A 20,720-nucleotide genomic window follows, 5' to 3' on the forward strand; every position below is an offset into this window, starting at 1 on the left:
ACAAAGACACGGCAGTTGGAACCAAAAATCTCACATTTGGACTCCACCGGTCTACTGTCCATTGCTCGTATTTCTTGGCCCAAGCAAGTCTCTTCTTATTATTGGTGTCCTTTAGTAGTGGTTTCTTTGCAGCAATTCGACCATGAAGGCCTGATTCACGCAGTCTCCTCTGAACAGTTGCTGTTGAGATGTGTCTGTTACTTGAACTCTGTGAAGCATTTATTTGGGTTGCAATTTCTGAGGCTGGAAACTCTAATGAACTTATCCTCTGCAGCAGAGGTAACTCCAGGTCTTCCTTTCCTGTGGCCGTCCTCATGAGAGTCAGTTTCATCACAGTGCTTGATGGTTTTGCGACTGCACTTGAAGAACTTTAAAAGTTCATGAAATTTTCAGATTTGACTGACCTTCATGTCTTAAAATAATGATGGACTGTCATTTCTCTTTGTTTATTTGAGCTGTTCTTGCCATAATATGGACTTGGTCTTTTACCAAATAGGGCTATCTTCTATATACCACCCCTACCTTGTCACAACACAACTGTTTGGCTCAAATGCATTAAGAAGGAAAGAAATTCCACAAATTAACAAGGAAAACCTGTTAATTGAAATGCATTCTGGCCTCCCGGGAGGCGCAGTGGTTAAGGGCGCAGTACTGCAGCACCAGCTGCACCACCAGAGACTCTGGGTTCGCGCCCAGGCTCTGTCGTAACTGGCCGCGACCAGGAGGTCTGTGGGGCGACTCACAATTGGCCTAGAGTCGTCCGGGTTAGGGAGGGCTTGGCCGGTAGGGAAATCCTTGTTTCATTGCGCACCAGAGACTCCTGTGGTGGGCAGTGTGCGCTAACCAAGGTTGGCAGGTGCACGGTGTTTCCTCCACACATTGGTGCTGCTGGCTTCCGGGTTGGATGGCTCTGTGTTAAGAAGCAGTGCGGCTTGGTTGAGTTGTGTATCGGAGGAAGCATGACTTTCAACCTTCATCTCTCCTGAGCCTGTACGGGAGTTGTAGCGATGAGACAAGATAGTAGCTACTAAACAATACCATGAAAAAGGGGTGAAAAAGAATGCATTCCAGGTGACTACCTCATGAAGCTGGTTGAGAGAATGTCAAGTGTGTGTAAAGCTGTCATCAAGGCAAAGGGTGGCTACTTTGAAGAATCTAAAATCTAAAATATATTTTGATTTGTTTTACACTTTTTTGGTTACTACATGATTCCATATGTGTTATTTCATAGTTCTGATGTCTTTACTATGATTCTACAATGTAGAAAATCCCTGGAATGAATAGGTGTGTCCAAAGTTTCGACTGGTGCTGTATATCGATATGGACTGTTCAGTATTTCCTTTTAGTGAAGAGTTATCACATATTTTGAATATTTACTTTTCCCCTACTCAAGGATACGAATAATGATTTATTTTTGTAAAATTTATGATTTCCCCATAAATGTACATTTGCAAATGTCTGATGTATCAAGCAAGTGTTTTGAATAATCACTTATGTTGTCACACACTCAATAGTGAGACCAAAGGATACAGGATGAAATTCATGGTATGAAACACAAGTAAACTCAACAATTACTGTGGTTTTTAAAGGTGGTGTCAAGCCTTCAAACAAACTACTACATGATACATTCCAACAGATAATCTGGCACGATAATTACTAATGTTGACTCTTGTCTCTGTTGCAGTTCAGCAGAAGAACAAAACAATGACAGGTGAGTAAATATTTGTCCATTATCATTCCACTACATCAGACATTATTGTTCTCTATGACAAAGGATTTATTTTTGTCCCTTCTTTTTTTGGCTTTTCATAGACAACCGTATTTACTAGCTACATCATTAACTAGTCTTGTTATTCTGTTAGCTAACCTCAATCAAACATAACTTGTTGTACCTTGAAGGAATGAATATTTTCCTTTGAACTGTAAAGAAGTTTAAAGATGAATGATTTTGAGGGAAAATATCAAATGATTTCAGTCTAACTGTAGCTGTGAGGGATGTTTTAAAAATTGTTTTACTGCTTAGTTATAGTAATTGGACACCACAATCTGTAATACCGGTTAACTTTTGTGTGTGTGTGTGTGTGTTTGTGTGTGTTTGTGTCTGTGTCTGTGTCTGTCTGTCTTCCAGACTGTGGTTTTGAGAGGCAGTTTGTGGATGCTCATAATGACTATCGCAGCAAGCATGGTGCCCCGCCCCTAGCTCTGAGCAGAGACCTGTGTAACTCCGCCCAGAAATGGGCAGACCATCTTCTGTCAATCAAAAGCCTGAAGCACAGCTCCACCAATCACGGAGAAAACCTTTACTTCGCATACAGCTCAACCCCCAAAAAACCTGTTGGTGAGCATATGTCAGAAAAAAAAAAGAAAAAAAAAGAAAATCTAATAAATTCTTTATTGTGCAATACATTGAACATGTTACATCTGCTCCTGCCATGCCCTCTACTTTTCATCCTGTGTCTCCCTAACCTGCCACCCCTCCCCTAGTGCTCTCTCCCTCTCTCTCTCTTTCTCTCTCTCTCTCTCTCTCTCTCTCTCTCTCTCTCTCTGTGTGTGTATGTGATTGTGTGAGTGGAGACAGGTGTGCTGGAGGCAGAGCAGATCCCCACCAGCTGCAATCTGTTCCATAATCAAGGCCTCTACAAATACTCAGCCCTGCCATTTCCACACTGCCAGTTTGTAATCTCTGCGCAGTCACTCTGCGGTTCAAGCTGTTTGTTCCTGCATAGAGATTGTTATCCTGTTGTGCATGGTTTTCCCTAGCCTGATGCTGCTTTTCACTCTGCTACAGTTCCGTCCACTCTGACTCTGGTCCCTGCCTCCAGTCCCTCGTCTTGTCAGTCCTGCTTCCCTGCCCTGGACCCCCGCTCTACTGCTTACTTGGATTCCGCTCTGGAACTACATACCCTGCCCCTACTCCACTTGCCCCAGCCTCAGTTACTGGTTCTCTGCTACCCACCCGAGTTTCCCCTGGCCTGCACCCCATCTCCCCTCAAGCTTTTCAATAAATACCTTAGTTACCTTATCCCTGTCTCCTCGTCTGAGTCCGCACTTGGGTTCACCTGCTCCGCCCTGCGTAACCGAATATGCAGCAGAGCTCAACTAGTGGAAAGTACAGTATTGAATAGAGCCTACAGTGGATATTGTGTACACAACTTATCCTCTTCACTTATTAACTAGCATATGCAGACTGATTTTGAGTGTATCATTTTCCTGAATGCTATTTGATAACAAATTGGTTCCGCTTTTTATCTTTTTCTGAATGCATTTTAAAGGGAAGGATGCAGTGGACAGTTGGTACAGTGAAATCAAAGATTACCACTTCAATAAGCCTGGCTTCAGCTCCGGTACAGGTGAGATACACAATCTGCAGAATCTAGGGTAAGACAGGTGTGTACTGCATTGTCGGAATTAGAAGCACAAGCATTTTGCTACACTCGCATTAACATCTGCTAACCATGTGTATGTGAAAAATAACGTTTGATTTGATTAGATTTTTACTGCCACCACAATTTAAAAAACATAATTCCTGAAGTTTAACCTTGCTAATGAATCACCCGTTTATTTGGATTCATTTCATAGACCACATCTGACTCTATTTCCAATCACTTACAGTGTCCAAATCGGCCTCCTACAGTACCTGTTGCTCTCCATCCTCGACATACTGGGCGTATACATATACTGACTTCTATACTAACAGTGGCCCCTGCTGTTGTTTCCAGGTCACTTCACCCAGGTGGTTTGGAAGGACTGCAGCGAGGTAGGTGTGGGCCTGGCCACAGATGGGCAAACGATCTTTGTAGTGGGCCAGTACCACCCAGCTGGCAACATGTGCAACGCGGGCTACTTTGAGAAGAATGTCCTACCACTGGGTAGCTCCACCTCTAGAGCCCCCAAATGTTTCCCCATAGGTAACACATCATTGATTGGTTGTAATGATTGGTGAACATAAATTGAAAAAGACATTTATATTTAAATCCCATACAACAGCCCAGTTACGATTGTCACTCGGCAAATAAGCAACTACTAAAGATAAACTAGGTATTTCTGAATGAACCCATTGTATGACACAGCATCGGATACCTCAATCTCTCAACTGACAAATATATATATTTTTCCTACAGCCGGAGAAGGAGGGGGCCTGAGTGTACCCCAGTCTAAAATTGGCAGATCCTCTTCACCTACATATAAAGCTCCTCCTCAGGCGAACGGCACTGGTGAGATGTTTTAAATGAATTTTCAGTAAATGTCTCCCATTATGTAAAAATAACATAATAATATTGGATAGGTAGTAGGCCCAATTTTGCCCTCTGAATTTTGGCCATAAATCTTACAGCCATACAATCCTTTCAAGTCATCGCAAGTGTCTCGGTCGTTAGGAGTTGGAACAAGTATTTTAACTTAATGTGCAGAGTCCATCTGTCTGTCTGCTTGCTCTAAGACCTGGGCCAGTTCCACAGAGACTTCCTACGGGCGTGTAACAACCAGCGGATGGCACACGGAGCCCCAGCCCTCACACTGGACCCAGCCCTGAGTCAGGGGGCGCAGGCATGGGCAGAAACTCTACTGGGAGAGCGGGTGCTGAAGAACTCATCCTCCCCCCATGGTGAAAATATCTGGGCCAAGACGGGGTCAGCGGGCATCACTGCTACGGGTAGGGAGAACCAGGAGAACGGATGGTCTGCAGGGACAGGGATTTCTCAATAGGCAGTACATACTGCGGGCATATTTTTAATGGTTCCGGATGGGGATCGCTAACCCTATGCCGAACCTTAACCCTTACCATAACCATAACGCTAACCTCACCAACCCCATCCCATCCCTCCAAGCCTAACCTTAATCCTAACCAATTTCGAACCCTATGCCTAACCATTGGATATGCCTAACCTTTGGATCTGCCTAACCATTGGATATGCCTAACCTTTGGATATGCCTAACCATGGGATATGCTTAACCTTTGGATATGCCTAACCATGGGATATGCTTAACCTTTGGATATGCCTAACCATGGGATATGCTTAACCTTTGGATATGCCTAACCTTTGGATATTCCTAACCTTTGGATCTGCTTAACCTTTGGATATTCCTAACCATTGGATCTGCCTAACCTTTGGATCTGCCGGCTGAACATCCACTTCTTTCTCAATAAGTACATGTAACAGTTTTCATGCGGTGAAAGAGAGTCGGACCAAAATGCAGCGTGTAGATTGCGATCCATGTTTAATGAACAAAACGTAACACAAATCTAAATGCAAACACTACAAAACAAAGAACGTAACGAAAACCGAAACAGCCTATACTAGTGTAAACTAACACAGATACAGGAACAAGGACACTAAGGACAATCACCCACGAAACACACAAAGAATATGGCTGCCTAAATATGGTTCCCAATCAGCGACAACGATAATCACCTGACTCTGATTGAGAATGCCTCAGGCAGCCATAGACTAACGCTAGACATCCCACAAAACCCCAAGACAAAAACACACCACAATAACCCATGTCACACCCTGGCCTGACCGAATAAATGAAGAATAATATATACATAATCTATTTTGTCCAGGGCGTGACAGTACATTCCCAGGGGATCCCTCAAGATGTGCACAATCTTCATCTAATGTATGACTTTCTTTCTCCGATAAGGTCAAGAGGTGGTGGACACCTGGTACAAACAAGAGGAGAACTATGACTTCTCCAAACCAGGACATCAGGACAAAACAGGTAAACCTTTCAGCATTAAAAGTAGAAGACAAGTATTTTTTTAATTAAAAAATAAATGTAACCTTTATTTAACTAGGCAAGTCAGTTAAGAACAAATTCTTATTTACAATGACGGCCTACACCGGCCAAACCCGGATGACGCTGGGCAAATTGTGCGCTGCCCTATGGGACTCCCAATCATGGCCGGATGTGATACAGCCTGGAATCGAAACAGGGACTGTAGTGACGCCTCTTGCACTGAGATGCAGTGCCTTAGACCGCTGCGCCACTCGGGAGTATACAGTAATGTAATGTGCTACACCAAAGAGGTCTAAAAAATAGCTCTAAAAATTACACCTTGCTTTAAAGGGTCATCTCTGACCACAGCATGTCATGTTTAAAGTCTGCCTTGCGTTGATATTTTCCTCAATGTTAAACGTATTGATAATCCAAAAGAATTTGGTGATAATTGTGCCCCATTGTCAATCATCGCTCCCTTTCTTTCATTTCCTCTCCCTCTCTTTTTCTTTGTTCATCTGTTTCAGGGCAGTTCACACAACTGGTGTGGCGTAGCTCCAAGGAGGTGGGCGTCGGCATGGCAAACAGTGGCACGGGGATGCTCTTCGTGGTGGCACACTTTAAACCGGCTGGCAACATCAGCAACCCTGGTTACCACGCTCAGAATGTGATGCCAAAAGGGTCGAAAATTACCGATAAGCCAGTGGAGGTCGTCACTTCGGGAATGCAGGCGTTGGCCGTGAACTCACTGTCAGGTGAGCAGCATCACAGAGCGTGTAATGTGAACCTTGTGATGATGTTTTATGACAGGTTTACGACATTGTTGGGATATTGTTGTGAAGGCACTATGAGTTTGGGTGACAAAGTGTCACTCATACCTTTTAAAGGATTAATAAAGACTTAATATACCGTGTAACTCTCCATGTCCCGTATAGCCAATGAGCTTGGCCAGTTCGGCCAGGCCCTTCTGAAGTCTCTCAACCAATACCGGAGCCAGCACGGGGCATTACCTCTGGTGCTAAGCCCTGCCCTCACTAGGGAGGCCCAGGATTGGGCGGCTCACCTGGTGAGCATCAACACACTGATGAATAGCTGCAAAGGCCACGGGGAGAACATATTCTACTGCTCTGGCTCCAGCACAGCGACCCCTACTGGTGAGGCACATACCTGCACTGCACTGACATACAACTTATAAGGGCCAATGGGTAAAAAGAAAGTCAAGGGCCTAATTCCAATATGAAGTATGAGTATTATGAACTAACTCCGATACTGGATATGATGTTCACATAGTAGTCGACAATCCAAAGTCTCTGTCAATTGCCCAAAACTTTGGTTTGTTATTGTATGGGGTCACAGGAGAAGGCTCTGCACAATGCTTGTAAAGTTCCCAAAAAATGTGCATTCATTTATATATTGTCCTTCTCTTGCATATGAATTATAGGATCAGATGTGGCCGAGTCTTGGTACAAGGAGATTGAGAAGTATAACTTCTCATCCCCTGGTTTTCAGAGTGGAGCAGGTACGGTGTCCAGTGCCCTGACACCTCATAACAACACAATGCTTTTGATATATAACCTCAACCACAACAGTCATTGTACAATATAGAAAGTATTTTGTGAAAGTATTTAATCAAACTCAAAATCAGGAAAACAACAGTGCTCCCTGGCAGTGAATTTACCATAATCAATAACACCTACGACATGAAACACAATTAAAGTCCATGAGAAATGTTAGGAGTGAGACATGCTGGCCGAAAATGTATTGTTTTCTGCATTTGGTGTTTGTTTGAAAAAGAAAATCAGTTGATTGGTGGTACTCTTGTCCTAGGTAATTTCACTCAAATGGTCTGGAAGTCCTCAAAGCAAGTAGGCGTGGGTTTGGCAACCAGTGGGCGGGGCACGTTTATCGCCGTGGCGTTCTACGATCCAGCGGGCAACATCACCAACCCAGGCTATTTCCATGACAACGTGAAAACCAAAGGAAGCAAAACTTTAGTCTGAGCCATATATATGTAGTATGTATGCCAGCACTCCCAAAGGTTTCTATAGGAACGGGTGCTTATCTGGGCAAACACATTGTTGCTGTTATCTTTGGTTGTTCCTATGATTTGTCCTCTTTTGGAAGGCTAAGAATCTTTTTTTGTTAGTTAATTGTTTTCCATAGATGGCGCCATTCGAACACGCCACGCAGCTGCCAGGAGCCATCAGTGTAGACGGCCGTTGCGCCGTCTTATGCGAGACAAACCTGACCTTAACTTTTTTAACTTCTATCTCAAATGATACCCTTACATTGTGATTTTCTAACCAACAACAGTAATTTGGGAAATCTGTATAAATGGCTTTTACGTTGTCTTAATAGGAAATCATTTTAATGGTTATGGGTATTTTTTCATAACTGCAATGTAAAAGTAAGATTTTCACCGGACAGTTTCTTTTATAAGTTAATTTTTCTGTTACCTCAAGTTATTTGTCTTTGTGGCCAAAGCATAAACTGGAGAAAAAACTCCACCTCAAATAGACAGTTTCATAAATGCTTGCTATTTCCTCATAGAACATGATGTCACGTTGGCTCGCTGTGCTGGCCAATCAGTGGTCAACTTGCATGAAAATTTCTAATGACCGGTATACTCCCACACCATTCTGTTGCTGGGGTATGTCCACTCCATTCAAACACATATAATAAGGATCTCTACAGATCGGTGTCCTACCCGTGGGACGGTTGAGCTAATGCGATTAGCTGTAGGTCATATTTCGTCTGGAAACGCTGGACAGTTACTTAAAACCTGAAATGTAATGCCTTTAATCTCGTGCACATTTTTGTCATTTACTGTCCATGAATAGAGAAATGTCGCTTTTTAAATGTATTCATTGATGTTTATCAAACATGTTGACATACAGACTGAGACTGCACTGTGTTGACATACAAGGGGCAATAAATGGTGGAATTAAATGTTTGTAGGTTGTAACATTTGTGCCACACTTTGAAAAAAATATTCAACGAGAACTTACATCTAGTTAGCATCCTTGCTGCCGTCTTCCACCAGCAGAGGGAAGCAGCTTGTTACCTTTCACTGTATTCCCTGTCAAATAAACAGGCAATCTAACTGGAGACATGTAGAGAATCTGTCTCACACACACAAACACACACACAGACAGGGTGAACAATTGTTACTCGCTTCTGTAACCACAGGGACAGACAGGCTTTGCATGGGGAATGCAAACAGAAACTAGAATAGCATGGCATCACATTACACCATTGTTCTCTATATCCCTAGGAGGAAAAGTGATGTGCTGTTATATAAGGGCCATCATAGTCATATTTTAAACAAGGTCAGCAGATAAAAGCTCAGAAGCTTTTGTTTTTGCATTGTAGTTTGAATAGACAGGGTTCAAATGGGATTCTGACAATAAAGCAGGGATATGGTGCATGAAACTGTTTTTCTACCTATGTGCTTTGAGGATTATAACTAATGTGTGCATAGTTTGGAATATTAATTGAGCGTAGTTGGTAATGACAAAGAAGATCGACAACGTTCTGTTATCACTTTGAAAAACACCTGACTGTAACCTGTTAACTCTGAACCTTGTAACTAAAGATCACTGATATCAGTAATAGTAGGGGATCAAATTTTAAGTTTATGGATGAAGGTTTATTTTGAACGCATTAAATCTGCGTGGTTACAGGGTTAGAATGAAAACAACTCAAAGTGTTAAGTTTAGGTATTCATTCCGAGTAAGGTTTGGGGATGGCTTACTACAAAATAATTAACAACAACATGCTGTTTCCATCAAGTATAATCTATTCTCCTGGCTTGGTAGAGCACTATGAACTGCCATGGCGCAGTGGTCACAACAGCACGCTTGGGCCTTAGCGGCGAGCTCCGCCTCAAAGCATAATGAGTTTGAGCCAGTGGCAATAGTTTGACATTTTTGCGATGAGCCCTGTTCTCAGGACCTTTTCAGACGTCCGAAATCAGAGCCTATTTCTAGTGATCAGGCTGGTCTATTGAGTCCCCATGTTACACAATACATGTTTGTGTGCGTGCAAGAAGAAAACAAGCTAAGAGTATGTCATAGGATAGGATGTGGGCCAGAGGCCATGCCTCCCAAGGGAGGGGTGAGTGGGATGCTAGCCAGCCAACACTGTCGAATCCCAGAAAGTTTTAGGTCAATAATTGTTCCCTTAAACCTCCATCTGTCCAAATATATGGGTACTCGTCCATAATATTCCAACCAAAAACATTCTGTGAACAGTGTACCAATGGTTTGGGTATCAATGGTATGTGTGTTGAACATCAAAACAGGATATAACGTAACATTCCCCTTTGACATATCCAATCCATTTTGGAACAAAATTCTTAGAACAGCTTCAAATAATACCTAAGCATATTATTCTACCTTTAAGTTGAGTTGAATCAGTTTGATAGTTAGGTGAGGTCCCCTTGTGCTCGCGCACACACGCACACACACACACACACACGCACGCACACACACACACACACACGCAACACACACACACACACACACACACACACGCACACACACACACGCACACACACACACACACACGCACGCACGCACACACACACACACGCACACACACGCACGCACGCACGCACGCACGCACGCACGCACGCACGCACGCACGCACGCACGCACACACACACACACACACACACACACACACACACACACACACACACACACACACACACACACACACACACACACACACACACACACACACACACACACACACACACACACACTAAAACCACTGTGAAACACCAGGCAGTTCACTTTACTGATTGGGAAACAAAAAAAGGAAGGTAAAGAGAGAGGCACATTTGAATCTTAAATTCTCTGCATAACTAACAATGTGAACAGTGCAGCAACGATTTGATATCAATTGCGTGTGTCTTGAACATTAAGACAGGACATAACATAATATTTTCTTTTGACCTGTTAGACCCATTTTGGACCAAAATTCTCATAATGCCTAAGCATATTATTCTAGCTTTACCACCCAAATAGAAGTCAGACAAAAACATTAGGTCCTCTTATTAAATAGGTAGGCCGTGAGACATGTTTTTCCATTCGAGGGTGAGACCCGCACTAAAATGCCTCCAGCTGTTCTGTATCTGGTGCTCCGTTGGCCCGCCAGAAATGTAAGTCAAGCTTGGCGGGCAATGTGATGATTGATCCTCCCCTGACTGCTCAGGGGCAACCGGATTGGGCACAGTTTTTTTTAAACGTGAGTTAAGTAAGTTTGACAGTTGGGTATTTTTGTTTAACTCACCGACAGCACACACAAGCAGCACACACACACATCCCACCGTAAGGAACACTGTGGAATGCCGGGCAGCTCACTTGACTAATTAGGAAATCAAACAGGAGGATAAAGAGTCACATTTAAATCTCAACTGCTGCATAACTAACACAGACTTTGCTGTAATTAATATACATGGATAATCTAAACAGCTTTTCAAGTATAAAACAATTGAGTACTTTGAACATGATGGTTAGAAAGGTTGTGCTAGAGTGGTATGTGTGTGCATGTGTGTTGACGTGCGTGCGCGCAGGTGTTCCAACCTTGTTCTCTTTCTCCTCTATTGTGGGTGATCCCCAGAGGAAATTACTTTGGTGGGAACAAAAGCTCCCCTCTGACTGACAAAACAAAAACAACTCTATGGAAACAGCCGATACCAGTGAGCTTTAAAGACCTGCACACACACACACACACAAACACTGGGTGGTGGAGCCAGTTGGACAGCGTAAAGCACTCTAGGCTTACATTATTGATAACCTCTCTCTTTCTCTCATTCCCTCCCTTCTCTTTTACGTTCGCTCTCTCTTTCTCTCTCCCTCACAATCCTGGTGGGCAAAACTGGTCAAAACTGGTTAAAAATTACACAATTATGTCATTTCAACCGGTTTCATGTTGCAATTACGTAATTTTAACAAATGTTTCCCGCTTGTCTCGTTCTCTATCTCTCTCTTTCTCATTGGCAGTATTGTCTGCACTGCAGGCCGCTCTCTTGACTAGTCTCAGACCCTCAACGTAACATTATCTTCATTAGAGACCCTTCTTTGGTCCTTTTGTTTAAAAAGTCTGCATGATAATACATGATACATGATAATACGTGTACAGTATAATACAAGAGGATGAGGGCTGGGGAGTAACTGATTACATGTAATAAGCTATATGTAAACAGTTACATGTAATCAGCTACATGTAATCAGCTACATGTAATCAGCTTACATGCACAACGCATCACCGGGGGCAAACTACCTGCCCTCCAGGACACCTACACCACCCGATGTTACAGGAAGGCCATAAAGATCATCAAGGACATCAACCACCCGAGCCACTGCCTGTTCACCCCGCTATCATCCAGAAGGCGAGGTCAGTACAGGTGCATCAAAGCTGGGACCGAGAGACTGAAAAACAGCTTCTATCTCAAGGCCATCAGACTGTTAAACAGCCACCACTAACATTGAGTGGCTGCTGCCAACACACTGACACGGACTCAACTCCAGCCACTTTAATAATGGGAATTGATGGGAAATGATGTAAATATATCACTAGCCACTTTAAACAATGCTACCTTATATAATGTTGCTTACCCTACATTATTCATCTCATATGCATACGTATATACTGTACTCTATATCATCGACTGCATCCTTATGTAATACATGTATCACTAGCCACTTTAACTATGTCACTTTGTTTACATACTCATCTCATATGTATATACTGTACTCGATACCATCTACTGTATCTTGCCTATGCTGCTCTGTACCATCACTCATTCATATATCTTTATGTACATATTCTTTATCCCCTTACACTGTGTATAAGACAGTAGTTTAGGAATTGTTAGTTAGATTACTTGATGGTTATTACTGCATTGTCGGAACTAGAAGCACAAGCATTTCGCTACACTCGCATTAACATCTGCTAACCATGTGTATGTGACAAATAAAATTTGATTTGATTTGATTTGATGTAATCAGCTACATGTAATCAGCTACAGGTAATAAGCACATGTAATCAGCTACATGTAATCAGCTATATGTAATAAGCATATGTAATCAGCTATATGTAATCAGCTACATGTAATCAGCTACATGTAATCAGTTACATGTAATCAGCTATATGTAATAAGCCCATGTAATCAGCTATATGTAATAAGCCCATGTAATCAGCTATATGTAATAAGCCCATGTAAGTCGCTCTGGATAAGAGCGTCTGCTAAATGACTTAAATGTAAATGTAAATGTAATCAGCTACATGTAATCAGCTATATGTAATCAGCTATATGTAATAAGCACATGTAATCAGCTACATGTAATCAGTTATATGTAATCATCTATATGTAATAAGCCCATGTAATCAGCTATATGTAATAAGCATATGTAATCAGATTATATATAGGAGTAAGCACATGTAATCAGCTATATGTAATCAGCTCCATGGAATCAGCTACATGTAATCAGCTATATGTAATCAACAACATGTAATCAGCTACATGTAATCAGCTATATGTAATAAGCCCATGTAATCAGCTACATGTAATAAGCATATGTAATTAGCTATATGTAATCAGCTACATGTAATCAGCTATATGTAATAAGCCCATGTAATCAGCTATATGTAATCAGCTATGTGTAATAAGCACATGTAATCAGCTACATGTAATCAGTTACATGTAATCAGCTATATGTAATAAGCCCATGTCATCAGCTATATGTAATAAGCCCATGTAATCAGCTAGATGTAATCAGCTACATGTAATCAGCTATATGTAATCAGCTATATGTAATCAGCTATATGTAATAAGCACATGTAATCAGCTACATGTAATCAGTTACAGGTAATCAGCTGTATGTAATAAGCCCATGTAATCAGCTATATGTAATAAGCATATGTAATCAGCTATATGTAGTAAGCACATGTAATCAGCTATATGTAATAAGCACATGTAATCAGCTACATGTAATCAGCTGCATGTAATCAGTTACATGTAATCAGCTATATGTAATCAGCTATATGTAATCAGCTATATGTAATAAGCCCATGTAATCAGCTATATGTAATCAGCTGCATGTAATCAGTTACATGTAATCAGCTATATGTAATCAGCTACATGTAATCAGCTGCATGTAATCAGTTACATGTAATCAGCTACATGTAATCAGCTATATGTAATCAGCTATATGTAATCAGTTACATGTAATCAGCTATATGTAATCAGCTATATGTAATCAGCTATATGTAATCAGTTACATGTAATCAGTTACATGTAATCAGCTATATGTAATCAGCTATATGTAATCAGTTACATGTAATCAGCTACATGTAATCAGCTGCATGTAATCAGTTACATGTAATCAGCTATATGTAATCAGCTATATGTAATCAGCTATATGTAATAAGCCCATGTAATCAGCTACATGTAATCAGCTGCATGTAATCAGTTACATGTAATCAGCTATATGTAATCAGCTATATGTAATCAGCTATATGTAATCAGTTACATGTAATCAGCTATATGTAATCAGCTATATGTAATCAGCTATATGTAATCAGTTACATGTAATCAGCTATATGTAATCAGCTATATGTAATCAGTTACATGTAATCCGATTACATGTTGTTGTTGTTTTTTTTTTTTTTTTTACTGTAATATATTACCTTACCAGCAAAATATTGTAATCAGATTAGAGACACTTTTGAAAAAGTAGATGATTACTTCTAGGATTACTTTTAAATTCAGAATGGATGTTTGCAGATTTGTTTTATCTTGAAAAAAGGTGCAAGTTTAAGTTTGTTCCACCTGAGCAAGCCCTGACACATACCTAATGCGTTTGATGGATCCTTTTTGTCTTCGTCTAATGCCTTTTATGAGGGAAGTAATCCAAAAGTAACTGAAAGTGATCAGATCATTATGTTACTGAGTTTGGTGAATCCAAAAGTTACATTACCGATTACAATTTTGGACAGGTAACTAGTGACGGATTACATTCAGAAAGTAACATACCCATCCCTGAAGAGGATGACTATACATGAATATGGTCAACTTCGAAACATAAAAAATCTGGATAAATTAATAGACATTTACAGGGAAGTTACTGCTAAATTACTTGTCTTCAGGTTGGCGTGTGTGTGTGTGTGTGTGTGTGTGTGTGTGTGTGTGTGTGTGTGTGTGTGTGTGTGTGTGTGTGTGTGTGTGTGTGTGTGTGTGTGTGTGTGTGTGTGATAATCTGAGTGTACTGTCTTTCAGCAGCTCTTGTACCAGGTTGTCAACCCTACCCTTATCAGAGGAGTTGACTACATCCTACCCTTATCAGTTGAGTTGACAACAACCCTACCCATATCAGATGAGTTGACAACAACTATCTATATGTAATAAGCATATGTAATCAGCTATATGTAATCAGCTATATGTAATCAGATACATATAATCAGCTATATGTAAAAAGCACATGTAATCAGCTACATGTAATCAGCTATATGTAATCAGCTATATGTAATCAGCTATATGTAATAAGCCCATGTAATCATCTACATGTAATCAGCTACATCTACCCATATCAGATGAGTTGACAACAACCCTACCCATATCAGATGAGTTGACAACAACCACACCAATATCAGATGAGTTGACAACAACCTACCCATATCTGATGAGTTGACAACAACCCTACCCATATCAGATGAGTTGACAACAACCTACCCATATCAGATGAGTTGACAACAACCTACCCGTATCAAATGAGTTGACAACAACCCTACCCATATCAGATGAGTTGACAACAACCTACCCATATCAGATGAGTTGACAACAACCTACCCATATCTGATGAGTTGACAACAACCCTACCCATATCAGATGAGTTGACAACAACCCTACCCATATCAGATGAGTTGACAACAACTCTACCCATATCAGATGAGTTCAAATCAAATGTTATTTGTCACATGCACATGGTTAGCAGATGTTAATGCGAGTGTAGTGAAATGCTTGTGCTTTGTAGTTCCGACCATGCAGTAATATCTAACAAGTAATCTAACAATTTCACAACAACTACCTTATACACACACGTGTAAAGGAATGAATAAGAATATGTACATAAAGATATATGAATGAGCGATGGCCGAACAGCATAGGCAAGATGCAGTAGATGGTATAGACATATGAGATGAGTAATGTAGGGTATGTAAACATGATATAAAGGGGCATTGTTTAAAGTGGCTAGTGATACAGTTATTACATAAATGTTTCATTATTAAAGTTGCTAGAGATGAGTCAGTATGTTGGCAGCAGCCACTCAATGTTAGTGATGGCTGTTTTAACAGTCTGATGGCCTTGAGATAGAAGCTGTTTTTCAGTCTCTCGGCCCCCGCTTTGATGCACCTGTCTTCTGGATGGTAGCGGGGTGAACAGGCAGTGGCTCGGGTGGTTGTTGTCCTTGATGATCTTTTTGGCCTTCCTGTGACATCGGGTGGTGTAGGTGTCCTGGAGGGCAGGTAGTTTGCCCCCGGTGATGCGTTGTGCAGACCTCACTACCCTCTGGAGAGCCTTACAGCTGTAGGCGGAGCAGTTGCCGTACCAGGCGGTGATACAGCCTGACAGGATGCTCTCGATTGTGCATCTGTAAAAGTTTGTGAGTGTTTTTGGTGACAAGCCAAATTTCTTCAGCCTCCTTCACAACGCTGTCTGTGTGGGTGGACCATTTCTGTTTGTCCGTGATGTGTACGCCGAGGAACTTAAATCTTTCCACCTTCTTCACTACTGTCCCATGACAGTGGAACTTGCTGTTTCCTGACTCCTAGGGAGCAGCCCCCTATCCAGCATCAACTGGGACAACAAACCTACCCATATCAGATGAGTTGAAACAACCTACCCATATCAGATGAGTTGACAACAACCTACCCATATCAGATGAGTTGACAACAACCCTACCCATATCAGATGAGTTGACAACAACCCTACCCATATCAGATGAGTTTACAACAACCCTACCCATATCAGATGAGTTGACAACAACCTACCCATATCAGATGAGGTGACAACAACTCTACCCATATCTACCCATATATCAGATGAGGGACAACAACCTACCCATATCAGATGAGGTGACATCAGATGAGTTGAAGACAACACCCACTGACTACCCAGGTGACAACAACCTACCCATATCAGATGATGAGTGACAACCTACCCATATCTTTACCCATATCAGATGAGTTGACAACCTACCCATATCAGATGAGTGAAGACAACCTACCCATATCAGATGACAACCTACCCATATCAGATTGACAACAACCTACCCATATCAGATGAGTTTACAACAACCCTACCCATATCAGATGAGTTTACAACAACCCTACCCATATCAGATGAGTTTACAACAACCCTACCCATATCAGATGAGTTGAAGACAACCTACCCATATCAGATGAGGTGACAACCCAATCAGATCTACCCATATCAGATGAGGTGACAACAACTCTACCCATATCAGATGAGGTGACAACAACTTTACCCATATCAGATGAGTTGACAACAACATACCCATATCAGATGAGTTGAAGACAACCTACCCATATCAGATGAGGTGACAACAACCTACCCATATCAGATGAGTTGACAACAACCCTACCCATATCAGATGAGTTGAAGACAACCTACCCATATCAGATGAGGTGACAACAACCTACCCATATCAGATGAGTTGACAACAACCCTACCCATATCAGATGAGTTGAAGACAACCTACCCATATCACATGAGTTGATAACAACTCTACCCATATCAGATGAGTTGACAAGTTCACTTCTATCCAAGCATGCGAACATGTGGCATATAATGCCTTCAATTACTTTATTACCTCTTGCCAGGACAGGTTTCTCTTCCCTTCTTTCATCTGAAGCTGTGATGCGCCTGCTCAGGTCTCCTCCGCACCTGCTCTCCCTCACACACACGCACAAGTACGCACACACCCATCTCATGTTAGCTCTGAATAATGTAAGTGCTGCCTCACACTACGCTTCTGCCTTGAGGGGAAACCAAATGACACAGCAGAACCGACATGTACAACACAGCACTGGGACCTCCGGGGGTTGCCTAGGGGATCTCTCTGCGTTGACAATTAGCTCGCCAGCTAATAGTGGTATGGATCCTTAGCTCAATAAAACTGCGTTGGGGAAAGAGGGGATTGTCTGAAGGGGTGGTTCAGGTTCTCGTCATTGTGATAGTAAGGGATTCTATTTAAATGTCTTCAACTTTTTCACCGCTACAAGTACTTTACAGCAGCGGTTCCTAACCTTTTTCGGTTACTGTACCACCAACTGAATTTTGCTCTGCCCGGTGTACCCCTGAAGTACGCCCTCAAGTCCATTCTACCAGTAGGCCTATGGTCTCATGAGTCTTCTCAAGTACCCTCTGTGCATAGGCCAAGTACCCCTGGTTGGGAACCATTGATTTACATTGTGTGGGTCACTCACCCCATCCACCTCCAATGTGTATAGCAGCCAACTTGGTGATTAGCAGCCATTTTGTACTAGAGTGCTCAGCAGTTGTCTGGTAGTCCAGTATCTGGGATAATTATTTGCTTAGAAATCACTAGTGCACCAGTACTCCAACAAGGGTTGTCGATGAAAGTCTCAGGCCAGTGAAATGTGAAGTATGCCACACTAAATAGTAATCACTTTCAGGGAGGTCCTCCTTATGTAGTATTGTGCTGGATACGGTTTAAAGTACTTTGAGACTTAAGTACAAAGAGTTATATACTTAATGTATTATTATTCAACTCCTAGTGTGTTGAAGGCCCTTCAAACCTCTCTAGAAGATTTTAAAGTGCTTTATAAAGGCAGTATTGTTCTCACCAATGAAATTAGGTACCCATACATATGGTGTGAAGATTCATATAGAAGGTACAGTCCTGTTGCAGTCTTGCCAAAATGTTCTACCACCACAACATTCAGTAGTGAGGTTTAAGCCAAGCTACTGAATTCAACTGTGTTCATATCACTGACCTTCTGTAGTGGTGAATGTATTTATTTACTCATAATAAAAACCCTGGTAAAATATGGGTTAAACATCAATAAAAAGTGTTGACTCAAAGGAAGTCTGGTTAAATGAGGACAATAGAAACATCCTGGAGTAGAAACAAAGGACGGCAAGTCAATTTTCCCATGTCCTCGTTTTGGAAAATGTTCTCCTCCGCCCCTTTAAAGTGCTTTTACTGTGTGCATTCTGGAGCTGCATCATAGCCTTGGTCAAAAAGGGGTCTTGTTAATAGGAAGTAAATACCTATAGGAAGAAGAGAAATGTGAGATGGTCAAGCATCGCTAATACTAGGCAGGCAGCAGGTAGCCTGCAGGTAGCCTAGTGGTTAGAGTGTTGGGCCAGTAACTGAAAGGATGCTGGATCGAATCCCTGAGCTGACAATTTAAAAATATGTCGTTTTTCCCCTGAACAAGGCAGTTAACCCACTGTTCCTAGGCCATCATTGTAAATAAGAATTTGTTCTTAACTGACTTGCCTAGTTAAATAAAGGTAAAATAATGGGGTACTTTAGCTGTATTGTAGTTCATTCATATCCACTGGAAACCTCCATTGCTTGAATTACAAATGTATATCTAATAAACTTGATGTGTCTGAGTTGCATACAAATTACTTAAACATTTATAGACTGTGGGCATAGAAAATCGTTCTCCAGTGAAGCTAAACTACCTTGATGATTCATAGTTTATTTGGAAAGTTGTTGTAAAAAGTAAAGAACTTCAATACTGCGTGGCAAGTTATTATGCCGGGTGGACTCTGTCCAAAGTCAACACAAACCTCCTCCAAAGCTGTCATCACCATGACTATCACCATGGTCGCCATCAGTTGTCTCCAAACAAAACAAATACTTCATAGCCTAAATCACTTTCCACTGGATATTGGGACAGCATTGGCTTCATGAACCCTCAGTTATTTCCCAAGGATGAACATTTTAGTCATGTTTTGTTAATCTAATGTTTTCCAGGTCTACTATTAGCGATATATTGCCATTGTGTTATTCACATCTCTCTCTATCTCTCTCAATGGCAGCAAAGTGTTTTGAGGGTGTTAACTTGATGCAGCCTGTACGCAATGTTTAGAGAATGATAGAAAATAACTGGTCTTAAAACTACTAGGGAAATTCTGATATGAAATAAAACAAAAGCATATTACAAATAAAATGTATGATTATTATTATATATGCAAGTGGACTTGAATGTTTTTTCAATCATTATTGTTGCTCTTCTTATTTCATCAATGCAGCCACTAATGTCAACAAGTTTAGCCTATTGATGACTCAATTATTTTCTTTTATAGCCCCTTTACTATTTTTTTACTTCACAATGTATTTGCAGGTAATACAAAGATAATAATATCTGGCACAATTTAAATGTCATTCCAGTCATAAATTATATTTTCTTTTCAAACATATCCCATGATGAATTGCTATGATCTTCTTATAGTTTTATACCAAGCGAGCATTAGTTTCATGTAATGCATTGTTTCAAAAGTGAAGAAATGGAGGCAGCCTTGTCAAACTTTTAACATGTTTTTACATGAAAATGTAAATCTTGAGTGCTGTTTGGTTACATTTTGTGTGTAGCAATAAACCTTGTTGGCCAGCTTCGCATTCAATGATACCACCTGCAAGCTTTCCTAGTTACAAAGAATACAAAAGTATCCCCAAAGTCTACGAATATAAAGAGAAGATCTCTTTATGTTCCTAGCCCAAAGTGTCCCAGCGACTTTCCAATGTTTCCATTTCTGTAACCATTGACAACAGGTTACTATATCGTGAGAGCCAATCAAAACTAGGAATCAAGGAATTTTGTTATCCAATGAAATAGAGTTGTACTATGATTGACGGGTGTTTAAACCAATAGCATTCATAATCTTCCGTTGCCACTGATTATAAATCAGTCCTCCGATTTTAAATTGCGTA

The 20,720-nt window shown here is 41.1% G+C and overlaps 1 protein-coding gene across 4 annotated transcripts in view; it reads left to right on the top strand.

Moving 5' to 3' along the window:
* glipr2 (GLI pathogenesis-related 2) overlaps positions 1-8,667 on the top strand; it is a 16,499-nt gene extending 7,832 nt beyond the window's left edge. For 3 of the 4 annotated variants that reach the window (XM_064943366.1, XM_064943368.1, XM_064943367.1), the window contains 11 exons: positions 1,685-1,711; positions 2,129-2,338; positions 3,273-3,350; positions 3,720-3,908; positions 4,122-4,214; positions 4,439-4,651; positions 5,644-5,721; positions 6,246-6,473; positions 6,654-6,872; positions 7,160-7,237; positions 7,546-8,667. In XM_064943366.1, the coding sequence (XP_064799438.1) occupies positions 1,685-1,711; positions 2,129-2,338; positions 3,273-3,350; positions 3,720-3,908; positions 4,122-4,214; positions 4,439-4,651; positions 5,644-5,721; positions 6,246-6,473; positions 6,654-6,872; positions 7,160-7,237; positions 7,546-7,718 (1,586 nt within the window). In that variant the 3' untranslated portion in view covers positions 7,719-8,667. Of the gene's footprint in view, positions 1-1,514; positions 1,546-1,684; positions 1,712-2,128; positions 2,339-3,272; positions 3,351-3,719; positions 3,909-4,121; positions 4,215-4,438; positions 4,652-5,643; positions 5,722-6,245; positions 6,474-6,653; positions 6,873-7,159; positions 7,238-7,545 lie in introns of all 4 variants that reach the window. The other variant, XM_064943369.1, reaches the window with a different exon arrangement.
* The last annotated feature ends 12,053 nt before the right edge of the window (positions 8,668-20,720 follow it).

Source organism: Oncorhynchus masou, chromosome 28 (assembly GCF_036934945.1).
Source record: "Oncorhynchus masou masou isolate Uvic2021 chromosome 28, UVic_Omas_1.1, whole genome shotgun sequence".
Classification (NCBI taxonomy): Eukaryota; Metazoa; Chordata; class Actinopteri; order Salmoniformes; family Salmonidae; genus Oncorhynchus; species Oncorhynchus masou.